The following is a 21,509-nucleotide window of genomic DNA, read 5'->3' as shown; positions in this document are numbered from 1 at the left end:
TCGCCCACAACGATATTAATGTATTTTACGTAATATAACATGATAAAGTTATAATGTGAGTTTCAACGTGGGTGACAGCTGCGGACATATTTTACTATTCAGAAACCCACTAAGGAACTAGTGTCTTCTGCTCAGTTTTATGAAAATTACGAGAAAATGCACTGTTTATGAAGTCACAATTAACCATGTGAAAGCCTAATCACGTAACTATTTATAGATTCTTAATTTATGGGTAATTACTATTCTTGTGTAAATAAACGTACCGTTTCAATTGTTTGTGATATTAATTTTTTTTAAAATCACTGTAAAACAGGGTAAAATATGACTGAAAATGTATCTTGTTCTTTACAAATATATTTGTTGGATAATCAAAGAAAAAAGTAGACATTTGTTTACGAATCATTTGAGGTTTAGGCTTTCATGCATATATTGAAAACGAATCACAGTAGTATTTTTATGGGTGTAAAATGGTTCATAATTGTTCATGTCGCGTGCTGTCTCTATTGTAAAGGGTTCACAAAATATTGAACAAACCTTTTCTCTAGATTGTTTACGTTTGGCCTTTGAACTTGCTATCTCGATGGCCTTTGAACTTGCTATCTCTATAAGGGCAATTTACTTGAGACACTAAAGAACCAAGTTAGATAATTGACGAACTAATGTTTATCGAATATTGACCAGAAGATAATTTCTTGGATCCATACTACTACAGTGACACCTGTCCTTATGGTTATATTAATAAGGACAATGTAAGATCGAGTGTAGCAAGTTTAATGTTTCCAACCAAGCGAGTCTAAAGATAACCAAACGACTCTCAAGATAACCAAGTCTCAAGATAACCAAACGAATCTCAAGATAACCAAACGAGTCTCAAGATATTGAGCTACCATGCCCTGTGGCCAACAAATGGTCAATAGACAGCCCGGCAGGTGAACACAGCCAATTAATATAATTATGATGGTCTAAAAATTCAATATCATTATTGTGAAAATGAGATTTTTCGTCAAATTTCTTTAAATTTCATAGCAAAATACGATCACCTAAGTACCAAAGTAAACATGCCGCACCCTTCCCCGTTGGGACCGGATTCTTCCAATTTAGAATATATGAATACATAGTGCAGGTCGACTGTCTTATATTCTTTATAAATGATTTGCAATCGACCTTCATTAGTGTTAGTAAATTAAAAGAACAGAATGCACACTCCCCTGCCCCGACTCTACTCTTGCCTCAAAAGCTAGCTGCACGTCTGTTGCTCCCAGTCTGATAAAAAGATTCTGATGAACGACCCTGGAGCTAAGTACAACCATAGTAAAAGTCTGCAATTTACGCCACACTAAAAAGTGCGCTAGATTTTGACTGATTAATCTAATTTTCACACAAATTCTGTGGAATATTTAGTAGAATATAGTATTAACTTATCCAGCGAAATTTATCTGAAAGTTCTATCTTCAATGAAGCAAATAATCAGATCTTTTTATTGTTATTCACATAAAATACGCCACAAATATCTATATAGAAACTTTGAATGTTCTTCGGAAAAAACAAATGGTTCCAGACATAATTGAGCAACAGTTGAACAAAGATTTACAAAGAACATCAAATACGATATAATTATAATTCAATACCTTGCGCAGATTGTTCTTTTCGCGATCAATGGCTTCCACGACATTCCGTCAAAGGCACAAACTAATAAAAAAAAAATGAAAATCATTATGGACTCGTTTTATGGAATCATGAAATAATGTAACATTTGATAGGAATAAAAATCTAAAACAAGTGGTCTTTTGTTCTCGGGTTCATATAGTTTCTTCCTCTTCGTAAGAGCAATTTGATGCCATCCGATCTTGATCTGCGAATTTTTTCCAAGTCAAGTCGGCGTTGACACGATAACACATCTTGGCGTTTGGCACTCTCGGTTACAAGTTTTGATTTAAACAAAAATAAAAATTAAGAAAGGTGACACAAAGACCCAATGTGTAAATTTCACATTTTGGACATTTTCTTATATATTATTCGATATTTAGCCTCTCTTTAACATACAATGAAGCGCATTGAAGTGGTAAAAGTGCATTTGAATGGAATGTTCTAAACTTTGTATCGAACGTCAATTGTTACACAAGACACGCCCATTTCTTTTGAAAAGAGGAATGTACAATTCAATGTTTTGAATTGTACACCGTTTAATACTATAAATATGATTTCATAAACAACACAAAAGACATAATTATATATAGTTAAAAATTGGGATGCAGCTTTTGTCAACATTTCTCGGGCCCAAGGTCAACACAAGAAATTTGACACCTTTTCTCTCCATATGTACACGCACCGGGTAAGTTTTATGTCGATTTTAATACCCATTTTTTTCCCTTCAAAGTGAAAATGTTCTTAGATTCATTTGCATTTCAAATATTAAACATAACCCAGTTACATGCCAAAATGTTCTTATACTCTTGTTAACTGAGTATTTTCCCGCAAGGAAATTCAAAGTGCGTGCATGTTAAAACCGTTTAAAAAAATATGGAAACGATGTTGCCTTGTACATGATCAAAATGTCCCATGTTAATATTTATATAACCAACAAGCAATGCAAAAAAAGGATTCACTAAATAAATTACATCTTAAAAGTATTAATAAAAAATCTATTTCACAAAAACGGCACTTGGGTCTTTTATATTAAGAATTCAAATTTAGATAATACATATAAAACACGGAATATGTTAATGTAATAAGATCTAAGATAAAAGCCTATTTCTTTCAATTGTTTTGTTAACATTTTCTGACGTGGTTGCATGAAAACGTGCATTTAAATCTGCAATAGGTTAGTGATAATTTATATATTTATCAGTTTAAAGTAGATTGTCAAATTCAGATAATTTTTAACCGGGTTTTCCAACGGAAAAATCCGGCTATTAAAATGGTGAAAATGGCGGGCGGGCGGGCGGCTGCCAAAAGGGTACCCTCATTGTACGGATAACTCCTCCTACAGTTTTCAAGATAGGAAGTTGTTCTTTTGCAGATCAATTGTACATATATCAGAGGTGTGCATATTGCAAGGATTTTGATTTCCGATAATTTATCGAAAAAATACCAGGTTTTGAACTTAGTCATTTTTTGGCAAAATTTTGCATATAGGGTACCCTCATTGTACGGATAACTCCTCCTACAGTTTTTAAGATAGGAAGTTGTTCTTTTGCAGATCAATTGTACTTATATCAGAGGTGTGCATATTGCTAGGATTTTGATTTCTGATAATTTATGAAAAAATACCAGCTTTTGAACTTAGTCATTTTTTGGCAAAATATTGCATATAGGGTACCCTCATTGTACGGATAACTCCTCCTACAGTTCTCAAGATAGGAAGTTGTTCTTTTGCAGATCAATTGTACATATATCAGAGGTGTGCATATTGCTAGGATTTAGATTTCTGATAATTTATGAAAAAAATACCAGCTTTTGAACTTAGTCATTTTTTGGCAAAATATTGCATATAGGGTACCCTCATTGTACGGATAACTCCTCCTACAGTTTTTAAGGTAGGAAGTTGTTCTTTTGCAGATCAATTGTTCATATATCAGAGGTGTGCATATTGCTTGGATTTTGATTTCTGATAATTTATGAAAAAAATACCAGCTTTTGAACTTAGTCATTTTTTGGCAAAATGTTGCATATAGGGTACCCTCATTGTACGGATAACTCCTCCTACAGTTTTTAAGGTAGGAAGTTGTTCTTTTGCAGATCAATTGTACATATATCAGAGGTGTGCATATTGCTAGGATTTTGATTTCCGATAATTTATGAAAAAAATACTAGCTTTTGAACTTAGTCATTTTTTGGCAAAATGTTGCATATAGGGTACTCCATTTCACTGGATACGTGTTGATAGGATTATGGATACAGTTCACATAAAAGAAAACCCGGTTTGCTGTCACATTGACAGCTTTTCTCTTGTTGTAAAATAACACACGCACCTGTTACAGTTATTTAACGCTCCAGGGTTGTGCATATTAAATATGTTGAAAATTAATTTGTCATCGTCGTTTTTTAATATTTTCAGCAGTTTTTAGATTGATTTAGCGGTGCATGGTTTAACTTTATTCATCAGTCGCAGATGAAGCTATGTGTATCATTATTTATGATCATAACAGAGGAATTGCTCCTAAAATATGTTAATTCGGTTAATTATGCTGGGAGGCTTGTTGATCAATTTAAATTTATATTGCATCGCAAAACTTGTAGAATTAACCGCTAAAACAATGTGTTTGTGAGCCAGTTACAATTTGGTACGTTTGTAACTACATGTGTAACAACGATTGTAGGAAAGCCTGAAAAACATTTGCACAAAAATGATTAGTCTTTGCATACTTCTTAAACATTAAAATGCATGCATGTTGAGCCAAAAGGCTGTTTATTTTTTTATTTTCAAATTATTTTTGAAACTTAGTGAAATAGTAAACATTTCTGATCAACAACTTGATATTTTGTTGGATGAAGGCCCTGTAAAGGTTTTTAAAAAAAAGCAAACGTCTTTTGAGGAATGGGGAGTTGGAAGGATGTCCAAGGTGAAAAACTGAAGCAAACAGGAGATTAAGTTCACCCTCTTTCAAAGGGGTATGGTCACGATTTTGGTAAATTTTTATTTTTCTGTTTTTATTATTTATAATGGTATAGAGATGCATTTCAAATGATCAAATGAAATTTGAGAGTCAATTGCAGAGATATAAGCAAGATACTGAGCTCACAATTCTTTGTCATGTAAACAAGGCTCGTGCCCTGTTTTTCTTTACATAGGATCAATATACCAGTAAAAAATCTTTTTCAAACTGATTTGTCTATCATCTTATTCATTTGAGGCATAAAGAAACAGCTCCTAACGTTTAACACATTCATTTTAGGTCTAAAACTGGAATTTTCCCTTCAACATTCAAAATTTAAACAAAAGCTTTGTTTACATCACGAAGAATTGTAAGCTCTGTAACTCCCTTATAACTCAACGAATTACACTTAAATTTTGGTTGCATGTTAAAAATGCCTTATTGAAGCATTGTAAACATTAAAATCGGAAAAATAATTTTTGACAAAAATCGTGACCATGTCCCTTTAATCAAAACAAGCAAGCCGTTTGAGCCGAATTTCGGGCTATGTTTAATGAACTACTTGGAGAAAAACAGGCCCCGGGGCCATAAAACTTAGACGAGCTCACTTTTGATCTCAGTCTCACTTTTCCACTTTATGTTTCTTTTGTAAAAGTGAGACTTAGATCAAAAGTAAGGTTGTCTAAGTTTTATGGCCCCGGGGCCTGGTTCATAATTCAGAAAAGACTTGAAGAATATCGTCAACATGATTAATGTCTCATAGAGTAGATTATCAATCGCCAGATCTTACTTACGTTTTATTTTCAATATGAAACTTAAATGTGCCGACACTTATTGTCTAAATGCGTAATACATGTCACTGGATAAAGAGAATTCTTAAAACTTAAAATAAATTACTAAAGTTTAACACGTTTGTGGTGTGTTTTAGCTAGTAATACGGAAGAATTGTACAACCACGCACATGTAAATGCACCCATCCCCAATGGATACACCCCAGAGCGTGCATGGGGATACATGTAGGAATAAACGAAGTATTTTAATTTAAAGTGGTTTTAGCATATTAAATATTTGGTCTCTTCAATTACATGTTTATTCCCAAATCATGAATTTTCCCGCACAATATTTTCATTTCGCGAGGGGATGCTCCGCTTTGCGGTGCCCTTGTTAAACATGTCTCAGAATTTACGAAAATAGAGGAAAATATATTTATTAACCATTTGTATCAATATTTCAGTCGTAAGAATAAGACAAATTGTAATTTATATCGTTAATGTTGTCCTGGACCCGAGCAAAAACTTGCAGTACCATTTATTGTTATTGAAATTATGCCACAATAATAGTTCTTGAAGTGTTCATAATCAAAAGCAAAAGAGAATGAATGTACAGGACAATCTGCCTTTCGATTCTTGTTAGATATGCTGGGCAAGGCAACGACCCGATGACTTGTACTACTCACATCATGATAGAGGCAGAAATCGCATGCACCTCAAAGCAAATGCGCTTTTCCTAGATATCCATTTAAATAAAGAATATTGACGAAAGAATTGAAAAATTAGAAAAACGTACGTATTTCGAATGAACAAAATATGTCAACATTACGTATCTCCCACACTACTGCTGATGCATTTGTCAATGTTATCTGCCATAAAACAGATTAAGTGTTAACCAGAGATTGTAAGCAATTAATTCTGATTATATAACAATGTATATACATTCTTCTTTTATAATTTCTTTTAGAAAAGATAAAAAGATTCAAATCAAGTATAAATTATGAATGTAATTGAAAGGGATTTTATTCAGAGTGAAAAAAAGAGGCGATGATGGGTGCTGGCAAGGCTAGACTTTAAAAGAATGATGATATGGTTGTTCGCTGAAAATACACCGATATCGTCCTGGGACCTAAACTACAAATAATTGATGTCTGTTTCCTTCTAAATTGTCCACAATTTGCATCACTTGGACGCTATAACGCTTGTCCGTGGATAGGCAACATTGTCATACGCACTATTGTTCCAGTACGTAAATTTTGCCAACCTGTGCAGAAAACCTATACTAGTATTAGGTGTGTTTCGTGTATCCTCTCCCCAACCCTCTGTGCTATCCCCATGACACTCAAGAACTGCTGATGTATATACTACTCTTATAACTACTGCAATTTAAGCTTTTTCAAGCTCTCAATTTGACTTTAAACCAAGTTTGATTTTGGCCTTTTTATGAAACTTACTCAGTAAATCGATAAATACAAAACAGTTCTTCGACATAATAGAATTTTCATTGCGTCGCCAATCGCGACTGCTTCGGATAGACTGTTCTCTAAACATAAATGGACACGATTTCCGGCAGATGAATACGTTTCCATCGTTTGTAATTAAATGATCATTAAAGGTTTTCCGTTCGAATATTCACGGAACACCTCACAGGTATCTAGAGCCGACACAGACAGACTCGAAACGATTATCTCATCGCACTTTATGCTCATGGTATTGATAAACTGGTATATTCAAAGGAAAATGCCAGCCGGTTTGTACTTCAGAGCTACATGTATGATGGGTAGTTGTTTGATAAAAGTTGAGTCGAAAACTGAGAGCGTCGTAAAGCTTCGCCTACGGTATCTTTTTGTGCTGTTCCTGATATGACTTAAATTACAAACCTCACGGTGAAGTTTCAGTTCATAGACGAGACACACTGACGTATACAGAATGCTGAAACATTAAAAAAAAATACCAACAGGCAACTAAATTAATAGCCTTTTAATAGTGAATGACAACATCATGATAAAAAGGGGAAAATCTGAAGGAAAATCTTAACTTCTTATTTTCAGATGTTAGAAATGCTACAAATTAAGAGAATGATTGCTTATGAATATTGTTCATGTGCTTTTTATTGTTAATAAAATTAGAGGAGAGAGAGAGAGAGAGAGATGTTACCAAAATGATTACAAGGACTTATGAATACTGTACATGTGCTTTATCATTAATAAAATGAGAGAGAGGGGAGGGGGGTACCCCTTAAATGTGTTAAAAAGTATTTTAAAAGTATCACTGATTTGTTAAGTTTTCGATCCCATCACACCAATCTTTTCGGACTGAATTATTTCGGCATACAGCGCCACGAACTTGAAACGGCGCTGAACTGATATCACTCCCCAAACGATTACGGAAAACTCTGACAAATACAAAATCGAAGACATTCAAGACATCAAAAAGTTCTGGGATTCCTCAACTTCCCTGAAATGTTAATTGTTTAACTAAATCTGTTTAATGTGAATTCCTCCAAAAAAAAAAATGGAAACAAAGACAAAACGTTTTCTCAAAAATCTTTCTTTAAACCCACGTCACTTCATCAATGAAAATTCACATATATTAATAAGAGAAATACCTTTATTAATGTCAAATCCCTGAAAGTAGGATATGTAACAGCATCCCTTTATAATTTCATTTCCAGACGGGTGACATTTTTACGACCTGAGCAACAAATACAAATAAAAGGGGGAAACCGAGACTTGAAATAGAATTCTTAACGCTTGATAAACGATTGATTTATGAAAAGCCAAACAGAAATCGAGTTTTAGATAAAGGCTTAATATACTCTCGTCGATAGATCTGATCGGGGATATTGCACAATTTATGATCTGTTTTGTCGTCGTTAACTATCAGTTTCGCGTACTCGGGCGTGCGCTGCATCCAAACAGCATCACTATATAGTGAGAGCTAGTAAGAGAGTGAAAGAGAGAAAGCGCGCATCCCGCAACTGTGTGAGTAAAGAAACTGATTCCAGTAATTAAATTACACCCGCTATGACAGTAGGAGGTTTTGAACCTTAATATTCTTTTCATGGAAAGTTTAATTCTTCAGAAGCACAGACCTATGTCGGTGGAAAACACAACAGTGGCCTGTACAGGGGAACTGTGTGATTCGGCGAAGTTTAAACGAAGGGACGACAACCCTCTCATAGAATGTGGTGGAAGTTCAACATGGTATGTTTCAGAGATGATATAATATTTAATTATTTTAATTAATGGCATGAATAAAACAACATATTGCGAAGAATATATGTTGATTAAATCTATTTTTTGAAATGAAATTCGTGGTACTGTTTAAACAATGAATTCGAAATGTTGATTGTTTTAATATAAATATTTTGTGCATGTCGCTTTGGGTAGGCGATGTTTTGATTTACGATACTCAGATCAATAATAATATCAGCTGTATTAAATGTTAATGCTTGGAATGATGACACTTGGGCTTCCAAAGACAGGTATGTTTTATTACCTTCCGTTCACTGCATATGTTAGCATTATCAGATGCCAGCTTGTAATCATGATAGAATGTCCTCAAAATCGATTCTATTCAAGTATTATAAATGAATTTTAATACAATTCTTTAGCTAGGTGTTATAGAAAATCACTTTCCAAGTGATACGCTTCTGCGTGAAATATCGTAAATAATGAAAAAGTGTAAGGTCTTGAACCACTTTTCATTATAATCATTGAGGAGGTGACTTGATGTCAGAAGGGCAGAAGGTATGAATGGCGTGCAAATAAAATACAAGTATAGCATAGAAAGCCCATGGTAAAACCAACACATGTATAGATTATATGATTAATGAATTTGGCCAGAAGCATTGTTTGAAAAAACCGCTCATCACAATTATTATAACGCATCCCATATGAGAAGTTTGCACTTCATCAAGCTAATTTTGACCAAAAGGTTTACGAAAAACCACGCGCTTCAATTACCTATTCATCTTCCTTTTGGAAAGGCAGGGTCCCCAAAGACTTCCTACATGAAAGTGATAGAGAAGTGCAGTTCCGAGTATGCAGTGACTAGGGCGTGTGGTATACACCCACTCACGCCAACTGGCAAGCATGAATTACAATTATGTCTGAAGTCCTCACATTAAATCTAAATTCATTTGCTTGTCTGTTTGCATGTCTAAACGACCTGCCAATCGATCACGTACTGCAATTGCAATTGGTTCGATCGTGCTGTGTACTTGAAAGAACTTCCATTAATTTTGGAAAAACGACTTTTAAACCGATATTACCTGCAAATTGTCCCTTTGGGTCTCTTGGATGTTTTACCTTTTTGTTAATGATGAAGAGACTAATTTACTTTTTGAGTATCATCTCATTAAAATGCAGTTATTTTTGAAAAAAAAAATATTGTACTTACGATGTCTCTTTACTACAGGGCGGAAGAGTACCATCCCGTGTTTATCGGTGGTAAAAAAATATTTTTTTTCTCGTGTATATATCTGATGTACGTGGTAGAATGGAATATGAATATTGATATTTTGACTGCTATATATCTTTATCTTTTTAAAAATGTCATTCAAGTTCGAAACTTAACGTGTACTCCTTGCTTTTATCAAGTGAAAATATTTAGCAAAAAATGTACCTGCGTGTATCTGATTCAATAACTGACGCTGGTAGTAATGAAAGGCAAGATACCAATTTTCAACGGCGGCGCGCGCTTAAAAAAATGTTACGATAACGTTTTTCCTAATCTTTAATTACGAAATATTGCAAATATGACGAGATTAATCAAGACGATAATTATGCTTGAGTCGCTCCGATCGATTTTCAACGACGATAAGAGGTTCCAGATATCGCGCGAAATCGCAAAATCTCAATTATTGAAAAAATGTAATCAGTATCTGTACCAACACCAACTTTTCCTATTTGATAAAACCTTTATAATCTTGATCATCGTATCAACAATATCCGGGACTAGAGCGAGCATTTGAAGTTTTGAACACCTTTTCCCCACTTTTAATGAATTGTAGTATAAATAATTAAAGGTGATACGAGCAATGGTTATTTTCTGTCGGAATGATATTTACATAATGCAACTGCATCTTTAAAATGTCAAGGCTTTGTGATTACGAAACTCCCGATTCAGAAAACCTTAACATTGTGAAGATGAATGCAAGGGATGTATTGTTGAGTAACTGTACAGTTCTTGGTAGTCTTTTGAAATTTGAATATTTTATTCATATCAAAAACAAAACTCATTGTGCTTTAAATTCCAAACTTATATTAAATACACCTTAAGTTTCTGTTCCTTGCTAATTTTTAACCGGGTTTTCCAACGGAAAAATCCGGTTTTTAAAATGGTGAAAATAGCGGGCGGGCGGCTGCCAAAAGGGTACCCTCATTGTACGGATAACTCCTCCCACAGTTTTTAAGATAGGAAGTTGTTCTTTTGCAGATCCATTGTACATATATCAGAGGTGTGCATATTACTAGGATTTTGATTTCCGATAATTCATGACAAAAATACCAGCTTTTGAACTTAGTCATTTTTTGGCAAAATATTGCATATAGGGTACCCTCATTGTATGGATAACTCCTCCTACAGTTTTCAAGATATGAAACTGTTCTATTGCAGATCAATTGCTCATATACATGTATCAGAGGTGTGCATATTGCTAGGATTTTGATTTCTGATTATTTATGAAAAAATTACCAGCTTTTGAACTTAGTCATTTTTTAGCAAAATATTGCATATAGGGTACTCCATTTCACTGGATACGGGTTGACATTGATTATGGATGCAGTTCACATATTAGAAAACCCGGTTTGCTGTCACATTGACAGCTTTTCACTTGTTCACAAACTAAATCAGAAATTTTACCGGTACATATATTTAAGATTCATTAGGTCAAATGTCTCAGTGTAAGTGTCCTGCATTATATATACACCTTTCCAAGTGTTAAATAGAGAATAAAATATACCCTATTTAATATTGCACACTGTTAAACTAGGAACACTATTTATTTATGATAAAAAAAATTACTGTAAAATATAAAGTTGATGGATATTTCAAGAAATATACAAAAATTTCTGTTATATGATGATACATGTATGTGCTACAAGCCAGTAAATTGAAATCGTCGTTCACTTTTGAATTCGAAAAAAATAATGACATAATATAACCATATTCATGTACAATTATTAAAGTAAAATCTTGAATACCCGAGTAGGCTAATACAGCTGTTGAGAAGTATTGTGCTTATTTTAAATAAATATAAAATTCAGGCAATCATCACTGAAGGAAAACATCTGTTTGTTTGCATTCTTTCTGTTGTGTAGTTGCTTATCACTGAAAATTTCCTTGACGATCTTATTTTCACCTATCTCAGTGGTATTTAACTAACTGCACCTCTTAACGTTTAATCAACTGAAGTCTACTTTACAATATAATTATTTACAATATAATTATTACTCCATAGGAACAGATATGTTAATAATGGGTCATCAACTAAACACTGTTGGGGTTCAGGATGCATTGAGTGATAGAGATTTTGTAAGCTATTTATAGCAGCTTGATCGCTATTATTTGGTACACGTAATTTTATCTTTTAAATAAATTATTTTGGAACTGTATAAAGGGTCTATGTTAAAGTTGTGAATTGAAAGCTAGATTGTTTATACTTACAGTGATGTATAATCTTTTTCAGAATCATTATTAGTTAGAGTATTTTACAAAAGTAAAATATTTGAAAAATACTTATTTCACAGTGAGTATATATGTGAATCTATTTAAATTATAAAAGATGAAAATGACCAAGAGATGCTCTTTTTAATTTTAAGCAGAGAAATTAGAACCATGCATGTATTACTTCGGGTCAGAAAACCTTTCTTTCATTTATATTTCTTTGTCCATCTGCTCGCATCCAAGTTACTACATGTGCTAAACGATACCTTAAATGTCAGTAGTTTGGTTTGGATCGACATTCATTAGTAATTAAATAGGTTTTTAATTTGATAAAAAAAAATGTTTAACTTGATACATTTGTTTCATGTAGCAGATATGAATTAATTAGCTTATATAGAAGGTAATTATAGTATATCTTAATTATGAAAAAACATACTCTACGACCTTTTTCCCCCAAAACGGGTCCTCAAGGAGCAGTGAAAAATTTATTAAATTGATTGAATGAATTGTATTACGTCAAAATTTTCCTAAATTGCACCAAGAAATATGGAATTAATACGAACTCAAAGCCCATGTCTCTGAAGAAAGTGGGTTGAATAGTCGGTGCGCATCACTACGTTCACTTTATTAATAAATACAATTACATCAAACATTAGAGACTATCCAGTCGATGAGTATGGTGCCATCCTGTTCTAACTGATACAGATATATAGTCGGCAATATAAAGAAAAGAAAAATTAACAATGGCCAATTCTCAGCCATGTACGATAAATCTTGTAGAACCGGATATTATTGTATAATGTAGGCTTAGCTTTTATGTCAGGAAATACGTGCAAGTAGTGATTTATTATATACTCTGAAAATAATCAACGACATTTTCTCTCTTGTTATACGGCAAACATATTAATACAGTCATGTTCGAGAAATGAAGTTCGAATCTTTGCGACATTCAAAACTTTACTACTAATCTCCAAAAGTAATGTGTTTTTCATTTTATTTACATGTAAACTGGTTAAAGACGATGTATCTTTACAAAACGCCTTGATACCGTAATGAAACTTCGTTTGATTTCAAATTATATAATAAATTACAATAGTACGAAGAAAAGTATACACATAGGATTTCGGTCTACAACATTGCTCTTGATAAGGTATTCGAAGTCTTCTAATCTTGCATTGTTGTAAACGTAAGTTTAAAGAATATCAATATTTGTCTGTAAAAGACAAAAAATATAATTTCTTTCCTTTAATCAGATTGACTAGAAAAGTATTTCCTATAACAATTGCTATTTATCCAAAAAAAAAGTTTCTTAAACTTTCTTCACGAGATATTTAAAGAATCATTCATTGGTACGAGTGTGGTGTGGTAAAATTGCCGAGTTCTAGACCATTAATCTTCGCCCCGAGGTTTCATTTCATTATCCCACACGAGTATAATATTTATAATAAACGATTATTTTTCTCGTATAATTTTACGTTATAAAACGATGTCTGACAGCTTTCTGCTGTGACGTTCATAAATTTACTTTAGGTTTATCTTTCCGCGTGTTACAAATTAGTGCAAGTGACAGTTGAGAAGGTATTCGTACAATGCCTGTCGAATACCCCGCATCTAGGATATTTAAACGACTATGTACATCATATATATAAAGGAATATTACATTTGAAGGTGTGCATCAGAACATATAGGACTGCATCATCTGACTATTAACAAACATACATTTATACTTTATACTTTTCTTCCTATTTTCATTTGATTATTTTCTTAACATTACAACGTGATCTCAAACAATCTCTGACTATGCTAGCGCTATTGTTTATTAGACGTTATTTTGAATGGGGAAGATCATTAAGTATTTTTTGTCGTTATCTGAAGAGTTTTAGATGTTTCCCAAAAAAAATATAGATCTATTACATAAACATTTTGAAAAAATTATGTTTTACCTAAACGGAAGCAAAAGACATTAAAAAAAAGCCCCCTATGTTTCGAACACCATCTCAGCCGGGAGTCCTCCGCCTATCACACTGAGCTTCGTTGACACATACCAATCGTCGTGAATAACTTTTATAGTTTGACAATTATACGGTATAAAGTTTTATGGGTATTTTTTTTTCGAAAACAACGAATTTTGACTCATAATGGGTATAGCATCCACTTTAATAAATCGATAATATAAAAGAATGAAAACTAATCATTTTAACTAAAGTACATGTATCTTTAGGATTGAGTCTACCAATAGATCAATTCATACCAAAATATTGCAATTTATCACAGTAAATTATAAAATGATCAAGATTTAGGCACAAAACGTCGTGTGGCTTAATTTGGAAACCTATACCTCTTGTGTTTATAGAATGAAAACACGTTATTGACATGCATGGTGAAAGTTATAGCAATAAACAATGTATACACGCCAAGAATACATATTTTATTAGCATTCGAACAAATTCTTTTTTATTGCTTCAAGTGGGGGATATGTACTAGTAACGCCTTATACGCCCCTGTTCTTTCCAAATTGGACCTCGTGGGTAATTTGTCGACCACTCGGCATCCTTAAATCTTTTACATCTACAAGCAAGCGCGTAAACGAAAGGAAGTAGCTGTTTGACGCAACGCATCATCGGAAACCAACGACCGTTTGCTATGAAAGACTGGTCGTGGCATGGGTTTCCGATATTCAGATGGTTGTAACCGGGTATACTACTGTACCGATCCCAATCGCAAGTGAATAAGATAGGCATTTACGACAACTTTATGTAACTTATCAGATTATACCGCGTTCTTTTAATGATCGTAACTTTGCTATATAACCCATCAAATAGTAAGCTAGTTTATCTTCGAAATCTTAATGTTATAAAAAATAACCAGAAATGCTATAATTGGCATTACATTTGGCTTTTATGTATAATTTTTATCGCCCATTCGTTCTGTCAATCTCAATCAATCACGTTGGTTTAGTTGTTCTTGACTTTGACTATGATACTTAGCAAATATTTCGCAGTCTTGGGTAATATAAACATGTTGTTCAGTGTGTTTTATTCGTCGGGAGATCCCGAGAAAAAGCACAAAAAACGTCAATATTCTTCGAATAGAATCAAACAGCTCATTAGTATCTGGTCGTTGAAGGTTTGCAAATTGGTCATCCCCACGGAATTTCAGTGCTTAATGTATCAATTACAAATTTACATGGTACTCGTCGAAATGAGTAGGGCAATTAGTAACTTATTATTCAGAGCCACAAAACATTCGTAATAGCGACGTCCAGGCGTGAATAGTCTAATTAAGCACTCGCATATTTCTTTTACGATTATTTTATAGTTTCTAAAACCGCGACATGCGATAAGATGTATAAAATCTTAACCGTATTGTAGATGACTCATCTCTATCCGAACCTTTTTATTCCGTCTAAGACATGTATTTTCTTGGTTATTAAAAAGGAGGAAGAAAGAAAACCACATCCTATTGTACGTCGCCATTTCACATGGATAAAATGTTTATCCAACGTCGCGATTTCACATGGATAAAAAGTTCGTCCAACGTCGCGATTTCACATGGATAAAAAGTTCGTCCAACGTCGCGATTTCACATGGATAAAAAGTTAATCGTACAATTGATATATTATAATAATATCCCCACCATTTCAATTTTTTCAGATTTTGTGACATTAAGACTTAAGGTAACAGTTCTAGGTTTTATTAGCATTGATCAAGTATGGAGTTTACTGTACAGCTGAACATGGAGTTTACTGTACAGCTGAACGTAATAGGAAAAAACCAGCGGGTGTTATTATCAAAATTTATTAAACAAGAACTGATCTAGAAACATTTAAGTAATGATATACATCTTTTACTTCAGATGTAAACATGATACCTCTCTGTAACTTTTATATACATTACTTTGTACATTATAAACAGTGTATTTATATGAAATTTTATATCTCCTCTTTGCCCCAGGTGTGCAGTACCTCGTAAACTAAAGTTATGAAAATAAAAACAGAGAGGTTCCGATACTTTGATACCTACCTTAAGGCCACTTCTCTTGTCCGTAGTATTTCGTCTCTTACCTCAATAATTAGAACAAACAAAGGTTCTATGAAATTAAGTTCCCTATTAAGTGAATCCTGCTTCTTGGGGTAAGTCCTGTTAAGGTGCTCTCAGAAAGTAGCAAGGTAGTTGTAAACATTTGTTAATTCAATATTATAATATATAATGAATGTGTTATACATAATTATACCCCCGCTCCGAAGGAGAGGGGGTATACTGTTTTACCCTTGTGTGTCTGTCTGTCCGTCCGTCTGTCTGTCTGTCTGTCTGTCTGTCCGTCTGTCTGTCCGTCCGTAACAAAAATTTCTGTCGCATTTATCTCAGCAACTATTTATCGCAGATGCTTGAAATTTTAACACAGTGTTTGTAAAGGCATGCCATATCGTGGGATATATTTTTGTACCAATCGGACGCCAACTTCCTGTTAAATGACGACTTTGCTTATTTTTTAAGGAAAATTTTCAAACAAATTTTCGTCAAAGAATTCTCAGCAACTGTTTATAGCAGATGCTTGAAATTTTTACACAGTATTTGTATAGGCATGCCATATGGTGGGATATATTTTTGTACCAATCGGACGCCAACTTCCTGTTAAATGATGACTTTGCTTATTTTTTAACCAAAATTTTCAAACAAATTTTCGTCAAAGAATTCTCAGCAACTGTTTATCGCATATGCTTGAAATTTTTACACAGTATTTGTATAGGCATGCCATATGGTGGGATATATTTTTGTACCAATCAGACGTCAACTTCCTGTTAAATGACGACTTTGCTTATTTTTTAAGGAAAATTTTCAAACAAATTTTCGTCAAAGATTTCTCAGCAAATATTTATTGCAGATGCTTGAAATTTTAACACACTATTTGTATAGGCATGCCATATCGTGGGATATATTTTTGTACCAATCGGCGTCAACTTCCTGTTAAATGACGACTTTGTTTATTTTTAGCCAAAATTTTCAAACAAATTTCCGTCAAAGATTTCTCAGCAACCATTTATCACAGATGCTTGAAATTTTAACACACTATTTGTATAGGCATGCCATATTGTGGGATATATTTTTGACTCAATCGGACGTCAAACTTCCTGTGAAATGATGACTTTGTTTATTTTTAGCCAAAATTTTCAAACAAATTTCCGTCAAAGATTTCTCAGCAGCTATTTATCGCAGATGCTTGAAATTTCAACACAGTGTTTGTTAAGGCATGCCATATCGTGGGATATATTTTTGTACCAATCGGATGCCAACTTCCTGTTAAATGACGACTTTGCTTATTTTTTAACCAAAATTTTCAAACAAATTTTCGTCAAAGAATTCTCAGCAACTGTTTATCGCAGATGCTTGAAATTTTTACACAGTATTTGTATAGGCATGCCATATCGAGGGATATATTTTTGTACCAATCGGACGCCAACTTCCTGTTAAATGACGACTTTGCTTATTTTGCATATTCACATCAGAGCGGGGGTATCACTAGTGAGCATTGGCTCACAGATATCTTGTTATAGGAGTATATTAACTTTTTAAAGCGAGTTGATTTCTGATTCTGATTTCTGATTCTCAATTTCAGCTGAGTATCAAAAGAAATAGTACTTAAGATAGTCATATAAAATTTAATTTTACAAGTATTTAGGTGATTGAATACTAGGAATAATTTACCGTCTAAGTTCGTACGCATGTAACAAAATTATCCAAGAAAATCAAGAAATTAACGACTATTTAAGAAAACTGGATGAATAGTTTGTTGGAATTAATTGCTGTCTATGGACCTTTCTCACCCTCCCCCTACTCGGAATACAATAGTTGATCACGTTTAATAGTGGTGTGGTCAACTAAGCGCCCCAGTGCAAACCAATCTTTTAGATTATCATTCCTCCTACTTTGTCAATACTTTTGAAAGGTTTGTTTTACTATTTAAAAAAAATTTTGATGTGTTGATGAGCGTTGGTGATAAGGTTGTGAATAGTACATTTTCATTTATTTGACGATTTGTTTACAAATCACGTATTTTGGATAACTATTAAGCGTATAATTGATAACAATTTGCATTGCCTTACATAAAAAAATACTGAGTATTCTAATATGGGAATTCATAATTATATTAATTACTGATGTAGGTTCATGGTCTACACATCGTAAGATATATCCAAAGAGAGCATAGAAGAGTTGTTTTAAAAATCAGCTCTCAAAAACATCCAATTACATCACAGTTAGTGTACAGTTTCTTTGATTCAATTTACGCAGTCTGCGCTGATAGACGTCGTTGTCGTTTCCGATATTTGGTTCAGAAAAATAACAGTTCATTAGAAATCATATTCTGATTCAGCCTTCATGTCCTCGTGCTTTGGAAGACTACAAAAACATGTAATACAGGGTTATTGTGTAATCGTGATTAAAACAACCTCATACAAATTACAAATATTCAAAACAAATATTCGGTCTTGACCGCTTTTTTTTTTTTAATTACGATGCTTAAAAGGTGTAACACGCAATTTACCGACAACCTTTAAAAGTTTGACATTCTAGATCTGTGTGTCCATCACTCAGACGATTAGAATTACTGATTGTTGCATCTAGCTGTCAACAATCGTTCCGTATTTCTCATGTTTATAAAAAAAAATAGCTCTGCAAAGATTTGAACAAATATTGCCACGTTGTATTACTGAAAGAAATCAACAAACAATAACAAATAATCAACAACAATAACCACTGCTTGCTATCGAGCTCGCTGCTGGATTAATGTTATAATATCTATGGCGATTTTTTTAAAATTTGACTGTCTGCAGAAAAATTGATTTTATGTTTCATGGTTATTTACATAGTTCAATTTGATCGTGTAAATTTTTGGTTTTACATGTAGTACGCTATGAACACAAAATACACAGTATTGCACGGACGGGTGGCAAAAGGGTACCCATATTGTACGGATTACTCCTCCTACAGTTTTCAAGATAGGAAGTTGTTCTTTTGCAGATCAATTGTACAATATATCAGAGATGTGCATATTGCTAGGATTTTGATTTCTGATAATTTATGGGAAAAATATCAGCTTTTGAAATTATTTATTGTTTGGCAAAATATTGCATATAGAGTACTCCATTTCACTTGATACGGTGGGTAGTGTTTATCAATTCAGGGTTGACATGGATTATGGATACAGTTCACATTAAAGAAAACACGATTTGCTGTCACATTGATTGTTTTTCACTTGTCATTTATTTTCTTTATTTACCCAGGCGGGTTTCAAATAAGCTAAGAAGTTCTCAAGCTAGTATATTTTTATATAAAGACTGGGTGATAAATGACTCATGAATACATATTTTTAGAAGTAGTTTACAGTCATCATTTACATCAACAACTGTAAACCATTAGGGGGGTGGGGGTGGAAAAAAAGATTAAAAAACTGTTATTATGCGTAAATTTCTGTATTTTGACGTTTATATAATTGAAGGAAGTCTCTTGCAATAATACAACAACTGTCTTGCATTCCGTATTAATTAAAAGGCGGTACCACAAAATGGATGGTAAAGTCTCCAGAGTCAAATAAAGCCCACATATTTCTTCAAAAGAATTCATCGAGACCTGTTTGGATTGTCGATTTTCCTCACTTTCAACTGTTTCCTAGTCATCGAACAACTATAAATCTATTTCTTGTCTCTACGAAACAGTTATTACACCCCTTTTTGGTCCATATCTTGTTTTAAGGCGCTTAAATTATTTCAAAAAACTAATAATTTTTCTTCTGTTGCGGCGATCCCCTTTGATGAAAGGCCATTAATATACTACAATATTAAGGTTGTTTTATATGTGGTGTTCTCTTGACGGTGAAGATGTGAGGTTCTTTAGAACTCAGTGACCATCGATTGCCATAACTTTTGTCAGAAACCCAGTCATCCCTTAAACTATCGGACTTAGACTAGGAGACCGAACATTAAGGCGGTAGACCCCATTACGCCCGGAAGTGTTAAACAATTACTACTACGGTACCGATGGTCAGGTAGAAAGGTTCCGTTTTGTTTCAAAAACAAATCAAAAGAGCGCAAAAGGATGATTGTTGTTCTTCGAAACAACAGGGTTTTATACATTGAAGACTTGTGCATTTAGTGATTAAGAACTTTTAAGACAATTTACCATCATCATAAGTTTAGAGGTAAGTTTAGTACCTTCTTTTGCTGGTATGAGGTTAAATAACTATTATGATAGTGGCAAAGAAAATGCCTGATTACATTTCTATTGATGTAGAAATTCAGATTTTTTTCCATTGCGAATGTTTCAACTTTTAATTACTAGCAAAGGGAGTAAAATAATCGTTGTAACTTAAAAATACTTATAAAAATGTAGGAACCTCACAATGTATAATGCAGTTTAGTATGAGAGTTTTATCTTCTTTTTTTTAAATCTATGTATTATTGTGAATAGATATTTGATCTCATAAGACATTTGACGCATCAAAATCGTATCAATCCGCTGAAATATTTTCTTTTGAGTAATTTATTACCTTTTAATGTCAAACTTTTCTACATATTATTTTGTGGCAGAAAATTGAACTATACAGGATGGATTTAAGTAAAGTACATTTTTATGTAGAAACTGTGCTGTTTATAAGCCGTTCATTTCCTAAGCCAAGTTGTTATCGTTTATTTAACTTGAGTGAGTTATATTTGGTATTTTCATTCCTAAAGGATAGGCATTTCTACTCGATAAAAATGAATGTCTGTACATGTATGTATTTTCATTTGAATTTTGCCTTGAATTTTATGGTTTAAGGGCTTGTCAATTTGTTATTGTAATTCATCAGTGCGGTAAATTATCGACAAAGATAAGCAGCAAAGCTATTAGTGTTGCTCTGATTCTGCTGTAAACATTTAATATAAAAATTTAAACCTGAATCTAAAAACAATTTCCAATAAATTGTTGATGCTGTTGTTCAAATTTTCCCCTACTTCAAATTGACAGTGCCTGATAATTTAATTCATCAATATATCGATCAGTGATTTATTTTGAGAGCCATTAACAGAAGTTTTACGCACATGAAATCGGCATGGTAAAGTTGTTCATAGTCGCATAAAGGAAACCAAATTGAATGCGCTTTGCGTGCAGCGTGCTTTGTTATTGGTAATACGCAACATGCAAATATCATTAAAGTGTCCAGCAGATTTTGCGTGATTAGAACATTATCAATTCCACCCCAAAATAATGTTCTTTGCTGTTAATATTGATTGTTTCAAGTGGCAAGCCGATTAGCTTTTTATGCCCGAGTCTGCTTAGAAATTAAATTACAAGCTCAAAACAAAACTATAATGACCCTCATATGGCGAGTTAATTTTCCCCTGGTTTTTCCAATGTCGAGTCAATTTAGTTATCAAAATTCCTAAATGATGGAAATTTGATTACATTAATGATGTAAAAACAATTATAAGGGTTCC

General features: G+C 33.3%; 1 protein-coding gene across 2 annotated transcripts in view; it reads left to right on the top strand.

Annotated features, from left to right (window-relative positions):
• The first annotated feature begins 8,260 nt into the window (after nucleotides 1-8,260).
• Nucleotides 8,261-21,509, top strand: part of LOC105337902 (G-protein coupled receptor dmsr-1) — a 41,423-nt gene continuing 28,174 nt past the window's right edge. The window contains exon 1 of one of the 2 annotated variants that reach the window (XM_011442835.4): nucleotides 8,261-8,571. In XM_011442835.4, the coding sequence (XP_011441137.3) occupies nucleotides 8,429-8,571 (143 nt within the window). In that variant the 5' untranslated portion in view covers nucleotides 8,261-8,428. Of the gene's footprint in view, nucleotides 8,572-19,850; nucleotides 20,234-21,509 lie in introns of those variants that run through there. The other variant, XM_011442840.4, reaches the window with a different exon arrangement.

This window comes from Magallana gigas, chromosome 3, assembly GCF_963853765.1.
Source record: "Magallana gigas chromosome 3, xbMagGiga1.1, whole genome shotgun sequence".
NCBI lineage: Eukaryota > Metazoa > Mollusca > Bivalvia > Ostreida > Ostreidae > Magallana > Magallana gigas.
This window is presented reverse-complemented; position numbering and strand designations above follow the sequence as displayed.